This window comes from Pristis pectinata, chromosome 7 (assembly GCF_009764475.1).
Source record: "Pristis pectinata isolate sPriPec2 chromosome 7, sPriPec2.1.pri, whole genome shotgun sequence".
Lineage (NCBI taxonomy): Eukaryota > Metazoa > Chordata > Chondrichthyes > Rhinopristiformes > Pristidae > Pristis > Pristis pectinata.
Window position 1 is genome coordinate 7,840,735 of NC_067411.1, and position 16,745 is coordinate 7,857,479.

Consider the following 16,745-nt stretch of genomic DNA (forward strand, 5'->3'; position numbering starts at 1 on the left):
AGTATATCCGGTAATGTGCTTGGTACAGTTGGTGAAGATCGATGAATGTTCTGCATTTGTAAAATTGCTAATTTTATGAGTAAAGCATTCTCTTGGAAAAAAAACACCGTGAAGCATAGAAAGGCCCAACATCTCTGAGGGCAGTTTGGAACTGAAATAATGTGCTAACATTGTCAGTGAGAAACACATTCCAGAAGGAACTTTAGAAAATAAACACACACACACACACACACACACACGGAAATACACACTTCACCATTAGCTTCACAGAATTTGACCATGAATGACCCTTTACTTTTGAGAAGTTGCAAGATTTGGACATTCATCAGCCATGTCACCTACTACAGGTTTCAGGGTAAATGATGTTGTTGCTGTAATTACAATTAACTGCTTTGGTGTGGAAAGGCATCAGACTAACCTCCTGTGCCTCATTCGTCCACACTGTTAGAGGCTTCAGATTTCAAATTTAAATGTCATAGATTCTTACTCTTCCATTTTCCACTATCTCCATCTTTCCTCATCCAATATTTCTTTCCATCTTTTCATTCCTTCTTAGGTACCTGATTGGAGTTCAATTCACCCTCTTCCTCTACCACCTCTTTGTTCCTTTCTTAATGCTTAATCTGGTTGGTGAGCTGTCACACTGTTGGCCCTGTTAGTGGCTCAGCTCCCAGAAACCCTGTTGCCCCCATTTTGCCATTACCAGCTCACATTCCCTCCAAACCAGCACAAAAAGCTGTGTGTACTTTGAAGTCTAAAGGTATGTTCTATCAGATATCCTCCCCCTTACCTTTTGATCTGCTGCAGAAATCTGGGCAAATGTACAGTCCGGAGGAAGTTTTTGAAGTTCTTGGTGCTTCTTGGTTAATGATTCGTATTCTGTCTGACATTGTGTCAGCCTCTCGGCTTGTTTCCTGCTGGGATGTGTCCTTTCAAAAGGGAAAAATCGGATGGAGAAGAAAATTAAGCAAAATATTTACAGCTTAGAATTGCCAGCCCCGGGATGGCGAAAGGCTACAAAACAAGTTTGCACCTCGTTTCCAAAGATGATGCTCTCTCACCACTGAGTTAGAAGATTCTGTGTTCAAATCCCAAGCCAGAAAGATACAAAGACATAATCTGATACTTAGGAGACTGCAGATGCTGGAATCTGAAGCAGCAATCTGCTGGAGGAACTCAGCGTCTGTGGGAGGGAAGGAACATTGACAAACATTTTGGGTCGAAACCCTGCATCAGGATTCAATGGTGCAGGGTCTTAATCCAAAACACCAACAATTGCCCACCTCAACATCATCATCCTCCAATCAACAGCATAGCCAGTTCTGTCCAGTAGCCAGGGACCTCTGCCTTCTGAGACTTTCAGTCCTTGGAATGGAAGATGCAAAAAGCTACTTACAAAGTCTTCTCCTTTTCCAGGTACTTCAATAGCTTGACAATCCTGCTTTCTATTTGCAGCTTGGTTTTGTCATGACCTGGCTTCTTTTTGCTTTGCGCTTTCCTCAACAGGTGTCTCAGTATGTCATCAGCAAAGCCCTCAACCAATGATGGATTGAACCTGAAACAAAAATGCAGGCTAGTTAGTGTCTGAAGCCAGCAACACAATGTGTCAGTGGGTTATTGTGTGTAAAAAAAGCAGGGTGCATTTCTATAGCATGTTTCACCACAGAGAGCATCCTCTCCGGATGCACCACAGCTTGGTATGGCAACTGCTCTGCCCGAGACCGCAAGAAGTTGCAGGGAGTTTGAACACAGCCCAGTAGATCACCCAAACCAACCTCCCCTCCATTGACACTGTCTACACTTCCTGCTGCCTGGGGAAAGCAGCCAACATAATCAAGGACCCCTCCCACCCTGAGCATTCTCTCTTCTCCCTTCTCCCATCAGGCAGAAGATACAAAATCCTGAGAGCAGATACCACCAGGCTCAAGGACAGCTTCTATCCTGCTGTTATAAGGCTCTTGAATGGACCTCTTGTGCGTTAAATATGAACTCTTGATCTCTCAGTCCACTTTGTCATGGACCTTCCATTTTATTTGTCCACCTGCACTACACTTTCTCTGTAACTATAACACTACATTCTGCAGTCTGTATTTTTTTAATCTTACGTACTACATCGGTGTACTTATAGTTGGAATGATCTGTCTGGATGGCACACAAACAAAAGCTTTTCACTGTATCTCAGTACAAGTGACAATACTAAACCAATTACCAATGTCTTATAGCCAGTGAAATATTTTCACTGTTGTATCATGGGAATTGTACCAGCCAATGTGCACAATGTAATCATGATTAGCATTGATACTCGAGGGATAAACCTTGTTGAACTCGGTGGCTATTTACCTTCAAGTATGCTCAGGGAAAGACAACACCTTAGCTTACTGTCTTGTTGGACAGTTACAGTGTTAAGAGCTCCACATAATAGAACAGAACATAGACCAGTACGGCACAGAACAGGCCCTTCAGCCCACAATGTTGTGCTGACGTAGCTATTCCCTCCTACCTACAGGATGCCCATATCCCTCTATTTTCCTCTCATTCATGTGCCCATCTAAGCCCTTCTTAAATTCCCCCAATGAATTTGCCTCCACCACCCTCTCAGGAAATACATTCCAGGCATCCACCACTCTCTCAGTAAAAAAACATACCCCTCATGTCTGTTCTGAACCTACCCTCTCTCACCTTAAATACATGCCCTCTGGTATTGGATTGCTCAATAATGGGAAAAAGATATTGCTTGTCCATCCTATCTATGCCCCTCATAATTTTTTATACATCCAACAGATCACCCCTCAGCCTCCGTCGCTCCAGGGAAAGGAGCCCAAGTTTGTCCAGCTTCTCCTGATAGCACATGCCCTCTAATCCAGGCAGCATCCTAGCAAACCTCCTCTGCACCCTCTCTAAAGCCTCCACATCCTTCCTATAGTGAGGTGACCAGAATTGCACACAATACTCTAAATGTGACCCAACCAGAGTTCTACAGAGATGCATCATAGCTTCTTGACTCCTATACTCAATACCTCGATTAATAAATGCAAGCATTCCATAAGCCTTCTTAACCACCCTGTCTACCTGTGTAGCCACTTTCAATGAGTCATGGACTTGCACCCCAAGGTCTTTCTGCTCTTCAACACTGTTAAGGGTCTTGCCCTTAATCTGATTAGGTATTCAAATGCTTTACAGTGCCAGTGACCCAAGTTCAAATCCGGCCACCGTCTGTAAGGAGTTTGTACGTTCTCCCCGTGTCTGTGTGGGTTTCCTCCGGGTGCTTCGGTTTCCTCCCACATTTCAAAGACGTACAGGTTAGGAAGTTGTGGGCATGCTATGTTGGCGCCGGAAGCGTGGCAACACTTGCGGGCTGCCCCCAGAACACTCTACGCAAAAGATGCATTTCACTGTGTGTTTCATTGTACGTGACTAATAAAGATCTTATCCTACCTTACAATCAGCAGAGTCTTCGGAAGTTTATAAAATTATGAGAGGCAATAGATAGGGTAGACAGTCAGAATCTTTCTCCCAAGGTAGAGATGTCAAATACTAGAGGGCATAGCTGTAAGGTGGGAGGGGAAAAGTTTAAAAGAGATGTGTGGGGCAAGTTTTTTTTTACACAGAGAGTGGTGGGTGCTGGAACAGGTTGCCAGATGTGGGGGTGGAAGCAGATATGATGGTGGTATTTAAGAGGCTGTTAGATAAGACACATGAACAGGCAGGGAATGGAGGGAGAGGGATCATTTACAGGCAGAAAAGACTTAGTTTAATTCGGTGTTGTGTTCGGCACAGATATCCTGGGCTGAAGGAGCTGTTCCTGGGCTTACTGTGATCTGTGTGATCTACTGTGATTATGGGAAGAGACCACTGACAGTACGATGGACTACAGCAACATATATTCTTGCAGTACCCTTAATATATAAAGCTTCCCAAAGCACTTCCCAGGAGCAAATTCCCTGGAACTTTGGAGAATGAGGGGTGATTTGATCTCTACAAGATCATGAGGGGCATAGACAAAGTGAAAGCACATAGTCTTTTTCCAAGGGAGGGGGTGCTAAAAACAAGAGGGCATAGGTTTAAGATCAGAGGCGGGAGATTTTAAAGGGACATCAGGGGCAGCTTCTCCACGCAAAGGGTGGTGCATATTTGGAATGAGCTGCCAGAAATAGTGGTTGAGACGGGCACATTAGCCATCTAGGTAAGTACATGGATAGGAGCGGTTTAGAGGGCTCTGGGCCAAACATGAGCAGATGGGACTAGCTCGCTGGGCAACACAGTCAGCATGGACCAGTTGGGCCGAAGGGCCTGTTTCCGTGCTGTTTGACTCTGTGACTCCAAATATCAGATTGGACAACGAACCGCACAATCAAAGACATTTATGAAACGAAAGAGACCATTCAGCCCTTCGTATTTTTAGTGACCATAAAAGAGTTATATAGATTAACCCTATTTGCCAGTTCTTGGTCCAAAGTCCTGTGCATTTGGATGAAGTCGTCTGGAGACATTAGAAGACCGAGCAAAACGCGATGAGATGTAACCGTATCAATTGTCCAGTCAATTGGGCAAGAAAGTGGAATCTCCTCTGCACACAGGTTTACCAAATGTCCACAGTAACACACAAAAAGCTGGAAGAACTCAGCAGGTCAGGCAGCATCTGTGGAGGGAAATGGACAGTCTGCGTTTCGGGTCAAGACCCTTCATCTGGAATTAAATGTCCAAATTGGGGCAGCACAGTGGCACAGCTGGTAGAGCTGCTGCCTCTCAGCTCCAGTGACCCAGGTTCAATCTTGACCCCAGGTGCCCTCTGTGTGGAGTTTGCACGTTCTCCCTGTGACCACATGGGTTTCTTCCGGGTGCTCCAGTTTCCTCCCACGTCCCAAAGACAAGCAGGTTGGCAGATTAATTGGTCACTGTAAATTACCCCGAGTGTGTGGGTGAGTGGAGGAATCTGGAGGGGCTTGGTGAGAATGTGGGTGGAATAAAATGGGATTTGAGTAAATGGCTGGTTGATGGTCGGCACAGACTTGGTGGGCCGAAGGGCCTGTTCTGCGGCGTATGATTCTATAAATGAGCAGACGGATTCATGCTGCGAGTTACTTACATGAAGAATATAGCTGGCAAACCATTCTGTTTCTGAAGGGTTTCAACCAGAAGCGGGAAGTTATCTTTGTGCTCTCTCCCAAAAATCCCTTTAGCTTTCGGTGCCAGCATCAACAGCACGTCCTTGACCTGGGAAAGTTCAAGGACTTGTTATACCATGATGTTATACCATTAACATAGAACATAGAACAGTACAGCACAGGAACAGGCCCTTCAGCCCACAATGCCTACGCCGAACACGAGGCCGTATTAAACAAAATCCCATCCTCCTGCATATGACCCCTATCCCTCCATTCCCTGCCTGTTCATGTGTCTATCTAAAAGCCTCTTAAATGCCGTTACTGTATCTGCTTCTACCACTACCCCTGGCAGCCCGTTCCAGGCACCCTCCACTCTCTTTAAAAAACTTGCCCTGCACACCTCCTTTCTTTTCCACTCTCATCTTCATGCAAGCCCTCTAGTATTTGACATTTCTACCCTGGGAGAAAGATTCTGACTGACTACCCTATCTATGCCTCCCATAATTTTTAGAGCATAATTAAAATGTTATAATTAACAGCAGCACCGATTCCCCAATCAGGAAGACCATGAACCGTCCTCTATGGGTGGGCTTGTTCTTCCCTGGAAGAGAGGAACCCCATACAGCCCCCCCACTCCCCTCCACCCCCTCAACCAAACCATCTCATCATCTCCACCTCACGCACCTCCTGCCATCCGGGCATTTAACAGGATCGCCAATCCGGCCTGGATATCTTCCTCCATTGACTCTGTCCACACTTCCCATTGCCTCCGGAATGCAGCCAACATAATTAAGGACCCCTCCCACCCCAGTCATTCTCTCTTCTCCCCTCTCCTGTCAGGTAGAAGATACAAAAGCTAGAAAGCACGTACCACCAGACTCAAGATCAGCTTCTATCCCGCTGTTATCAGACCTTGAACAGACCTCATACACTAAAGATGAACTCTTGATCTCCCAATCTACCTCATCGTGGCCCTTGCACTTTATTTGACTACCTGTACCGCACTTTCGCTGTGGCTACTACCGTATGTTCTGCATTCTGTTTTCTTTTTAATGCCAGTAAAGTGTCGATATAAGGCATGATCTGTCTGGATGGCACGCAAACAAAAGCTTTTCACCGTATCTCGGTGCATGTGACAATAGTAAACCAATTCCGATTCTTCACCTGCTCTCTGACCTCCCAGATTCCCATGATCAAAGGGCCTTATCCAGAAAAACAAGCAAGGGAAATGTAAGGAAATGGAGGAATGATCTTTTGAATGCCCCTCTCCGTGTGGCTCACAGCAATGTCCTGGGTGATTATTATTTAATTCTTGAAACTCCATGGTAATCTGAAATCTTGGCAACTCTATATTAATAATAGTGTTGCTGGCCAATTGTAGTGATCAATCTTATTCATTTCCTCATGACCTCTATCAAATCCAGCAATCGCAGTGCAGAATAAGAACATAAGAAATTGAAGCAGGAATAGGTCCCTTGATCCTGTTCTTCAGATTATGACTGATCTTTCATCTGAGCCCCACTTTCCTGCACGTATCTCATATCCTTTGAATCCCTAAATATTTGACAGTTTCTACCCTGAATATACTCAGTGATTGATCCTCCACAGCCCTCATGGGTGAAGAGTTCCAAAGATGCGTTGCTCTCCGGGCGAGGAAATTTATTCCCATCTCTATCCTGAATCCCAGAACCTTTGTTTGGAGGTTGTGAACCCTGTAACCGCAGACAACCCATATCACTGTCCACCACACCACCATTTCTGGTGTCATTGCAAACTTATTCATCATGTCACCCACAGTCTCAACCAAATCGTTAATACATACGACAAACAGGGGACCCAGCACCGATCCCTGCGGCACGCCACTGGTCACAGACCTCTAATCTGAAAAACATCCCTCCACTGCCACCCTCTGGTTCCTCCTGCCAAGCCAATTTTGTATCCAGTTGGCTAGCTCACCCTGGACCCCATGTGAGATCACCTTCCGGACCAATGTACCATGCGGGACCTTGTCAAAAGCCTTGTGAGTCCATGTAGACAATGCCTACCACCCTGCCCTCTTGGTCACCTCTTCAAAAAACTCAATTAAGTTCTTGAGACATGATTTCTTACACACAAAATCGTGCTGCCTGTCCTTAATCAGTCCTTGCCTTTCCAAATGCTGATAGGTCGTGTCTCTCAGAATCCCTCCAGTAAGTTACCCACCAATGATGTTAGGCTCACCGGCCTGTAGTTCCCTGGCTTGTCCTTGCAGCCTTTCTTAAATAAAGGCACAACGTTAGCCACCCTCCAGTCTTTCAGTATGTCTCCTGTGGCTAATGAAGATACCAATGCCCCTGCCAGGGCTCCAGCAATTGCTGAGAGGTAACTAGTGACTGTAACTGGTTTATTATTGTCACAAGTACCGAGATACAGTGAGAATCTTTTGTTTGCGTGCCATCCAGACAGATCATTCCATACACAGTTACATTGAGGTAGTAAAATGAAAGCAGAATGCAGAATATACTGTTACAGTTACAGAGAAAGTGCAGTGCAGGTAGACAAATAAAGTGCAAGGGCTACGACGAGGTACATTGAGAGATCAAGAGTTCATCTTAAGCGTATGAGAGATCCGTTCAAAAGTCTGATAACAGCGGGATAGGAGCTGTCCTTGAGCCTGGTGGTAAATGTTCTCAAACTTTTGTATCTTCTGCCCGACGGGAGGGGAGGGAAGAGGGGTGGGGTGGGAGGAGTCCTTGATTATGTTGGCTGCTTTCCCAGGGCAGGGGGAAGTGTAGACAGAGTCCTGGCTCTCCTGAAAATTGCAATTTTATTTTGGCCTCAGTGAGGTCCGACTCTCTGGGAATGTGGCACTCCCTCAGTACTGTACTTGCGTCAGTTCATGTCGCTATTCTACGAAGAATCCTGAAACCCTGTGCAGTGCCCTTCCAGATTTGATTATTTATTCATTTCTCAGGATGCGGGCATCGTTGACGTTCATTGCCCAGCCCCTATTGCCCCCGAGAACGAGAACCACTTTCTTGTTCCACAGCAGTCACTCTGATGAACGTCTTCTCCCAATAGTGTTGGGGAGGGAGTTCCAGCTCTCAAACCCCGCAAAACTGAAGGACTGACAATATATTTCGGTCTCTTCATCAGGATGGAGGGGAACCTGCAGGCGTTGGTGTTCCAATGTGCCTGCTGTCATTTGTACTTCTTGATGCTATTGGTCATGGGTTTGGGAGATGCTGTTGGACTAACCTATGTGACTAACTGCAGTTAATGTATAAATAGCACACACAATAGCCACTGTGCGCCGGTGATGGAGCGAAGGCTTAGGGTGATGGGTGATGGATGGGGCGCCAAAGTGGACTGCTTTGTCCTGGATTGTGTCGAGCTTCTCGATTGTTGGAGCTGAACTCAATCAGGCAAGTGGACCGTATTACATCACACTACTGACCATGCCTAGAGGTGGTGGAACAGCCTTAAGGTGTCAGAAGCAAAACTATCCTCCGACAGTGTAGAACCGATCCATTAATGCCTGCCGTGATCGCTGTCGAGATCAGTGACAAGGTTTGGAAAATCGAATGGATTGGGGTCTTCTTTCCTGAATGTAGAAAGCTGACGGGTAACAGAGAGATCTCTAACATCATGGGAAGAGTTTCATGGGACTGATGTGCGGAAAACATGTCCTTTTGAAGGAGACCCCAGAACTAAAGGCCATGAGGTAGGTACTGATAAATCCACCAGTGTATTGAGGACCAACCAGAGATGTGAATTGTGGAACTGACTAGCATCAGAAATGGTTGAGGAAGGAACGTGTTGAAAGCGCAGCTTACCAGGTGAGGGAGAAAAGAATGGGATGTGATGATGGGGTGAAAAAGAGGCCAGAAGGAGCATAAACCCAACCCATTGTACTGAAAGCTCGGTGTTTTCATTCATAAATGGAGACACACCTACCTCATTTGTCCGCCCAGTTTCAATCCATCCTGCAAGTTCCTTCTTCAGCTCAGCTTCATATTCTCTCACATCGGACCTCCGGATAACGATCTTGTTCTTAAAGGACTTGTACATCTCTGGGTCGAGCTCCTGAAGTGGAGGCATGCCATTAGCAATGGGAGAGGATGCCATTATACTCCATAAATGGCAAGTGTACCGTTAAAAGACCATAGTTGTTTTAGTAAGCAGGCACACAATGGGCCAAATGACCTCCTTCTAACCCCATGAAGGCTTGACAATTATTTCAATCACAGAAAATGAAGGTGGATAACATCTCTTTCTGATAATACATGTCATTGGCTGTAAATCATGAGGAGCATGTTTCCTCTGAATCTCCTGAGGACATGGCGAAAGGACTGTTCCTGTGCTGTATTGTTCTATGTTCTATCTTCTATCTCTTATGTTCTCCTAAGGCTGATCTTTGACCTCAGAGCTTCTTTCCTGCATTAACTCCAAATCCTGTGACTTTCTTCAACCATTTTCTGTCTGGGTAAAAAACTTCTTCTCATCTTCCCCCCTCCCACCCCCGGTTATAGACCCCTGTCAGGAGAAAGGTCCTCCCCACATCTACCTTGTCAAGCACTGTAAGAAGTCTGCACATTTTGCACATTCTTCTAAACTTCAGAAATTAGAGGTTATCCTCATCCCAGGAACCAATGTCGAGACCCTTGTTGCACTTCCTCTGTCGTAGGTATAACCTTCCTTAACTACACAATATCTACATGAAGGCAACATCCATCATCAAAGATGCCCACCATCCGGGCCATGCCATCTTCTCACAGCTACCATCGGGCAGGAGGTACAGAAGCCTGAAGTCCCACACCGCCAGGTTCAGGAACAGCTACTTCCCTTCAACCATTCGGTTCTTGAACCAACCGGCACAACCCTAATCACTGCCTCAGTATAGCAACACTGTGACCACTTTGACCACTTTGCACTAAAATGGACTTTGTTTTTTGTTCTAATCGTGTTCTTTCTTGTAAAAATTGTGTATCATTTATGTTTAATTTATGTTTTTCTTGTGAATGCTGCCTATCTGATGCTATGTGCCTGTGATGCTGCTGCAAGTAAGTTTTTGATTGAACCTGCGCATACGCGTACTTGTGCACATGATAATGAACTTGACTTTGATGTTCTAGATGTGTTCTCACCAGCGTTCTAGTTGGAGGGAGCCATCTGCCCTCCATTCCCACAGTATTGCCCTGCAGGTAGTAGTGTTCCTTCAGTGTAACATACTCCCAGTACTGCAACACTGATGGTGCAGTGCTCCCTCAGGACTTATCCCTCTGACAGTGCTGCACTCTCCTGTAGAGTAGTGTTTCCTGTACTGTCTCTCTGACAGTGCACCACTCCCTCAGCACTGCTGAGGTGGGGTTGACACCCAGTAGGTGGGGTAAGGTGGGGGTGGCGTTGACACCCAGTGGGTGGGTAAGGTGGGGGTGGTGTTCACACCCAGTGGGTGGGTAAGGTGGGGGTGGGGTTGACAACCAGTGGGTGGGTAAGGTGGGGGTGGTGTTCACACCGTGGGTGGGTAAGGTGGGGGTGGGTTTGACAACCAGTGGGTGGGTAAGGTGGGGGTGGTGTTCACACCCAGTGGGTGGGTAAGGTGGGGGTGGGTTTGACACCCAGTGGGTAGGTAAGGTGAGGGTGGAGTTGACACTGCACACTGCATTGGATGTGATATTGAGCTGCCAAAGTCAAAGTTGAGTTTATTGTCACCTGCACAAGTACGTGTGTGCAGAGGTGCAATGAAAAACTTACTTACAGCAGCATCACAGGCACGTGGCATCAGATAAGCAGCATTCACAAGAAAAAACCATAAGACCATAAAATACAGGAGCAGAATTAGGCCATTCAGCCCATCAAGTCTGCTCTGCCATTCAAGCATGGCTGATTTATTTTTCCCTCTCAACCCCATTCTCCTGCCTTCTCCCTGTTACCTTTGACGCCCTTACTAATCAAGAGCCTATCAATTTCTGCCTCAAATACACCCAATGAGTTGGCCTCCACAGCCCTCTGTGCCAATGAATTCCACAGATTCACCACCCACTGGCTGAAGAAATTCCTCCTCATCCCCGTTCTAAAGGGACATCCTTCTATTCTGAGGCTGTGCCCTCTGGTCGTAGACTCTCCCACTACTGGAAACACCCTCTCCACGTCCACTCTATCCAGGCCTTTCAATATTCGGTAGGTTTCAATGAGATCCTCCCTCATCCTTCTAAACTCCAGTGAGTACAGGCCCAGAGCCAAACTCTCCTCGTACGTTAACCCTTTCATCCCTGGGATCATTCTTGTAAACCTCCTCTCGTAAAACGTCAGTTAAACATAAATTATACACAAAACTATACACACAGTGAGGTGAATGAACTGCTCCTGTGTCATTATCTCCTGTTGTCACTTCAGCACTTTAACCTACCTGCGCCCTTGGCCACCCCTGCGATACACCTGCCATTGTGTCGTACAGTCTGAGGCACTCAGCTGGAGAAAGTGCAAGGTCAGATGGGATCCCGTAATTTATAATCTGTGAGACAAAATCACATTGTTCTAAGTGCTGTTGAACCGGACTGGGTCAGAGATCTTTACAAGAACCTGTACAGCTGCTAGTGAGAATGGCACTAGTGCACAGGAACTCTGCTCTCCTCCTCTCTGCCTTGTAGTCAGATTGTAAACCATAGAACGTAGGGATATGGATCATGTGCAGGCAGATGGGATTAGTTTAATTTGGCATCATTTTGTGTGCGTGTGTGTGTCTGTGTCTGCGTGTGCGTGTGCGTGTGTGTGTCTGTGTGTGTATGCGTGATCATGTGTGTGTGTGTGTGTGCACACGCGCACGTGTGTGTGCGTGTGTTTGTGTGTGTGAGTGATCGCATGTGTGTGTATCTGTGTTTGTGTGTGTGTGTGCCTGTGTGTTTGTGTGTGTGTGTGTTTATCTTTGTGTTTGTGTGTGTGTCTGTGTGTTTGTGTGTGTATGTGTGTGTGTGCGTCAGTGTGTGTGATTGTCCATGCGTGTGTTTGTGTGTGATTGTTCGTGTGTGTGTGTGCATGTGTGTGTATCAGTGTGTGTGATTGTTCATGCGTGCGTGTGTGTGTGTGTATATGTGTGTGTGTGTGTGTGTGTGTGTGTGTGTGTGTGTGTGTGTGTGTGTGTGTGTGTGTGTGTGTGTCTCCAGTTGCCTTGGCCCTCCTTGTCATTGTCCAAGACGGTATTGTAGCTGGTGTTCAATGGCCACTGCATGTTGGAAGAATTCGGGCACAGAAACCCTGCACTCCTCAGACCTGGAGTAGAACCAAGTCACCCTCAATCCCAAGGGACTAGCGATGAGGAAAGAGAAGAAGAGGCAGTAGCACCTCTGGGATTCTGTCCCTGAACCTGACTGTCTCTCCAGATGCTCCTTGAAACCCACCACTTTGACCGCACTTTTGGTCCTAATATCCCGTTAGTGTCCTGGTCCCATTTTGTTTAATAAAATTCATATGAATCTACATCAGGGACACTATTTAAATTGTTAGTTCAAGCCCTGTAATACTAACAAAGTGCTATAACCACAGCACAACCTGGAATGAGCTGCCAGAGGAAGTGGTTGAGGCAGGTACATTAACAAGATTTAAAAGGTATTTGGACAGGTCCATGGATAGGAAAGGTTTAGAGGGATGTGGGCCAAATGCGGGCAAATGGGACGAGCTTAGATGGACATTTTGGTCAGCATGGACCAGTTGGGCTGAATGACTCTTTGACTCTATAACCTCATCTCAATCCCTGTGTTAGTCAAATTATTCCAAGGCAACTGCAACTTACATGATCCACTGTTAAGGCAGCACAGGGATGGTAGGGAACAAATTTGTATTTGTCATCTTCAAAGTCACACACAAAGTTTTCAAGGTCATTGTATCGTTCTCCGTAAGTGACTGCAGACAACAGGAAATAACCATTACTTCGATGTACTTCTGTTAATTGTGCAACAATTAAACCGCAAGTGATATTGCAGTGTGTGTGAATGGCTTCAGAACAGATAAATAAATCCAGTTGAAAGTGTTTATCAGTAAGTGTGACTCAGATGCATTAAGAAAGTTGGTTGTAGCTCCACAAGGGGATTTGAGCATATAATCTATGTTAAATGAAAATTTTGAAGGAAAAAATTACAGATGCTGGAAATATGAAACAAAAATAAACAGAAAATGGTCAACTCAGCAAACTCTGCAGTCTCCAGGGATGAAGTTGAGCTGCCTGTCACTTTAATTCTCTATCCCACTCCCACACTGACCTCTCTGGCTCAGTGTTACAATGAGGCATAATGCAAGCTCAGGGGATGACACCTCATCTTCTGTCTGGGCGCATTGCAATCTGCAGGACTCGATATTGAATTCTCCAACCTTAGGTAACTAGTTCTTTCTTTCCGATTGCACCAAGACTGTACGTCTTTGCCTTCGGTCCCTCTCTCCCCTTTTTCCTTTCATTTGTATATTCTGGCCTGATGGGTCCGTCCCAGTGCGCCAGACAATATTACCCAGACTTACAACACAAGAACGTAGCACAGTACAGCACAGGAACAGGGACTGTGGCTCATGATGACTGTGCCTAGATGATCCCAAATTAAATTAAATCCCTTCTGCCTGCACATGATCCATATCCCTCCATACCCTGCATATTCATGTCTATCTAACAGCTTCTTCAATACCACACTCACATCTGCTTCCACCATCACCCCTGGCAGCCTGTTCCAGGCACCCACCACTCTCTGTGTAAAAAAACCTGCCCCTCACATCTCCCTTTAACTTTCCCCCCTCACATCTTAAATGCATGCCCTCTAGTATTTGACATTTCTATCCTGGGGGAAAGATTCTGGCTTGTCTACCCTATCTATGCCTCTCATAATTTTATAAACTTCTATCAGTTCTCCCCTCAGCCTCTGGTGCTCCAGAGAAAACAACCCAAGTTTGTCCAACCTCTCCTTATAGCTCATAACCTCTAACCTAGGCAACATCCTGGTAAACATCTTCTGCACCCTTTCTAAAACCTCCACACCTTTCCGGTAATGGGACGACCAGAACTGCACACAATACTCCAAGTGCAGCCTAACTAAAGTTTTATATAAATGGAATAAGACTTCCTTACTCTTAATACTCTGACCAGTGAAGGCAAGCATGCCATGTGCCATCTTTACCACCCTATCTACTTGCATGGTCACTTTCAGTGAGTTATGGACTTGGACCCCAAGATCCCTCTGTATGTCTATGTTATTAAGAGCCCTGCCATTAACTGCATACTTTCCCCTTACATTTGACCTCCAAAAGTGCAGCACCTCACACTCCCCTGGATTAAACTGCTTTTGCCATTTCTCTGCCCATATCTGTAACTGATCTATATCCCGCTGTATCCTTTGACAACCTGCTTCACTGCCCACAGCTCCACTGATCTTTGGGTCATCTGCAAACTCACTCACCCACCCACCTACAGTTTCATCCAAGTCACTTCACAACATTAGCAACACATTGCACAGACAGAGGAGATTAAGTGTCTATTTAATGGCTGTGACATTTTATCTTGTAACATAGATTCCCTTTGTTCCAACCACCACCTTCCCACAACTTCCCTGTGACTCAGACTTATTTGTTTTCTCTCTTTCTCGGTTCTAATGAAGGGGTTTTGACCCGAAACGTTAACTGTTTCTCTTTTCACAGAGGCTGCCTGACCTGCTTAGCGTTTCCAGTATACTCCAGTTCTTGCACTGCGGGAGTACTGTCAGAATTGCAACCCTCAGAGATGCTGAGTTGAGATCCTGTCCAATGCATTTTGATGATCACGGCAGGGTAACTCAAAGCAGCAGGAGCATTTCTCCTGGCCTGCGTTCTTTCAACAGAACACAAGGACACAAGAAAATAGGAGAAGGAGTAGACCACTCAGCCCCTCAAACCTGCCCCACCTTTCAATCTGATCATGGCTGATCTATGCTGGCCTCAAAACTCCTCTTCTGTCCCCGTTCCCCATAGCCCTCAATTCCTTGATCTTTCAAATATTAATTTAAATATATCTAATAATCTGGCTTCCACCACCCTCAGAGACACAGAATGAGGACTCAGTTTGGATCTGTATTCCTTAGACACAAAGATTGGTGAAGTTGTGGACAGTGAAGAAGTGTGTCAAAAGATACAGCGGTATATACTGTAGAACAGTTAAAGATATGGGTGGAGAAATGGCAGATAAAGTTTAATCCGGGCAGGGTGAGGTGTTGCACTTTGGGAGGTCAAATGGAAAGGGACGGAGATTCACTACCCTCAGAGAGAAGAAATTTTGACGCACCTCCATTTCAAATGATCAGTTCCTTATTTTGTACCTATGTCCCCTTGTTCATGACTCTCCCACTAGTGAAAACATCTCAACATCTACCCTGTCATCTTCCCTCAGGATCTTACATGTTTAAATAAAGTCACCCCTCATTCCTCTAAACTCCAAGGAATACAGAACCAGACTGCCTAAGCTCTCGATCAGCACCACCAGAAACCCATCCAACGAGTGCTTCTCGTTTCAACAGCTTGTGAAGAAATAGTGCTAGGTGCTACATTAACGCAACTGTTTTTTGTATCTTTTTAGGGCTGAGACAGAAACTTCTTTGTTTAAGTTTACATTCCAAGAAATGACACATCTTTTCAGCAGTTACAATTGAATTACATCCTCAGTTTATAACAAAGCTACAGTTTCCTGTTTCAAAATATTTTCAACATTATTAATGCAAGCCGGAACCAGGAATAAATGGTTGCACATCAAAAAGGAGTTTATAAACATGAGTCACTAATAAATGCAACAGGGAAATCAGAAGTGGTGAGAATGTGGAACTCGTTACTACTGGAAGTGGCAGAAGACACTAGTACAGAAATGCGACAGGGAAGGTAGATTAACAGAGGGACAAAGGTATTGAAGACCTACTGATGTTGGAAATCTGAAGGAAAAACAGAAAATGCTGGAAACACTCAACAAGTCAGGTGGCATCTGTGGAGAGAGAAACTGAGTTTATGTTTCAAACACCAATTTGACATTAATCTCTCCATATTCCCATCAACTGCTCCCAGATTCTACCATTCTAGCAGCTGCCATCGGACAGGAGGTACAGAAGCCTGAAGTCCCAGACTACCAGGCTCAACAACAGCTATTTCCCTTCAACCATTCGGTTCTTGAACCAACCAGCACAACCCTAATCACTACCTCAGTACAGCAACACTATGACCACCTTGATCACTTTGCACTACAATGGATTTTATTTTGTTCTACTTGTGTTCTTTCCTGTAAAAACTGTGTATAATTGATGTTTAATTTATATTTTTCTTGTGAATGTTGTGTATCTGATGCTATGTGCCTCTAATACTGCTGCAAGGAAGTTTCTCATTGCACCCATGCATACATGTACTTCTGCTTTTGACAATAAACTCAGCTTTTGACTTTTGACCTACACTGGGAGCAATTTACAGTGATCGATTAACCGACCAAACCACATGTCTTTGTGATGTGGGAGGAAACCAGAGCAGCTGAAGGAAACCTGCGTGGCCACAGGGACAATGTGCAAACTCCACAGAGAGGCCACAGTTCAGCATCAATCCTGGGCTGTTGCTGTAATGAGGCAGCAGTACTGAGCATTGTAAGGAGCAGCAGTCAATCAGAATGTTACAGCAGAA

At 45.5% G+C, this 16,745-nt stretch overlaps 1 protein-coding gene across 1 annotated transcript in view; it reads right to left on the bottom strand.

Annotated features, from left to right (window-relative positions):
* LOC127572459 (probable ATP-dependent RNA helicase DDX60) overlaps positions 1 to 16,745 on the bottom strand; it is a 104,061-nt gene that overhangs the window by 40,531 nt on the left and 46,785 nt on the right. The window contains exons 21-26 of the mRNA XM_052019745.1: positions 12,877 to 12,986; positions 11,497 to 11,601; positions 9,042 to 9,170; positions 5,087 to 5,214; positions 1,397 to 1,555; positions 791 to 929 (exon numbers count right to left, since the gene is read on the bottom strand). Coding sequence (XP_051875705.1) covers positions 791 to 929; positions 1,397 to 1,555; positions 5,087 to 5,214; positions 9,042 to 9,170; positions 11,497 to 11,601; positions 12,877 to 12,986 — 770 coding nt within the window. The remainder of the gene's footprint in view (positions 1 to 790; positions 930 to 1,396; positions 1,556 to 5,086; positions 5,215 to 9,041; positions 9,171 to 11,496; positions 11,602 to 12,876; positions 12,987 to 16,745) is intronic.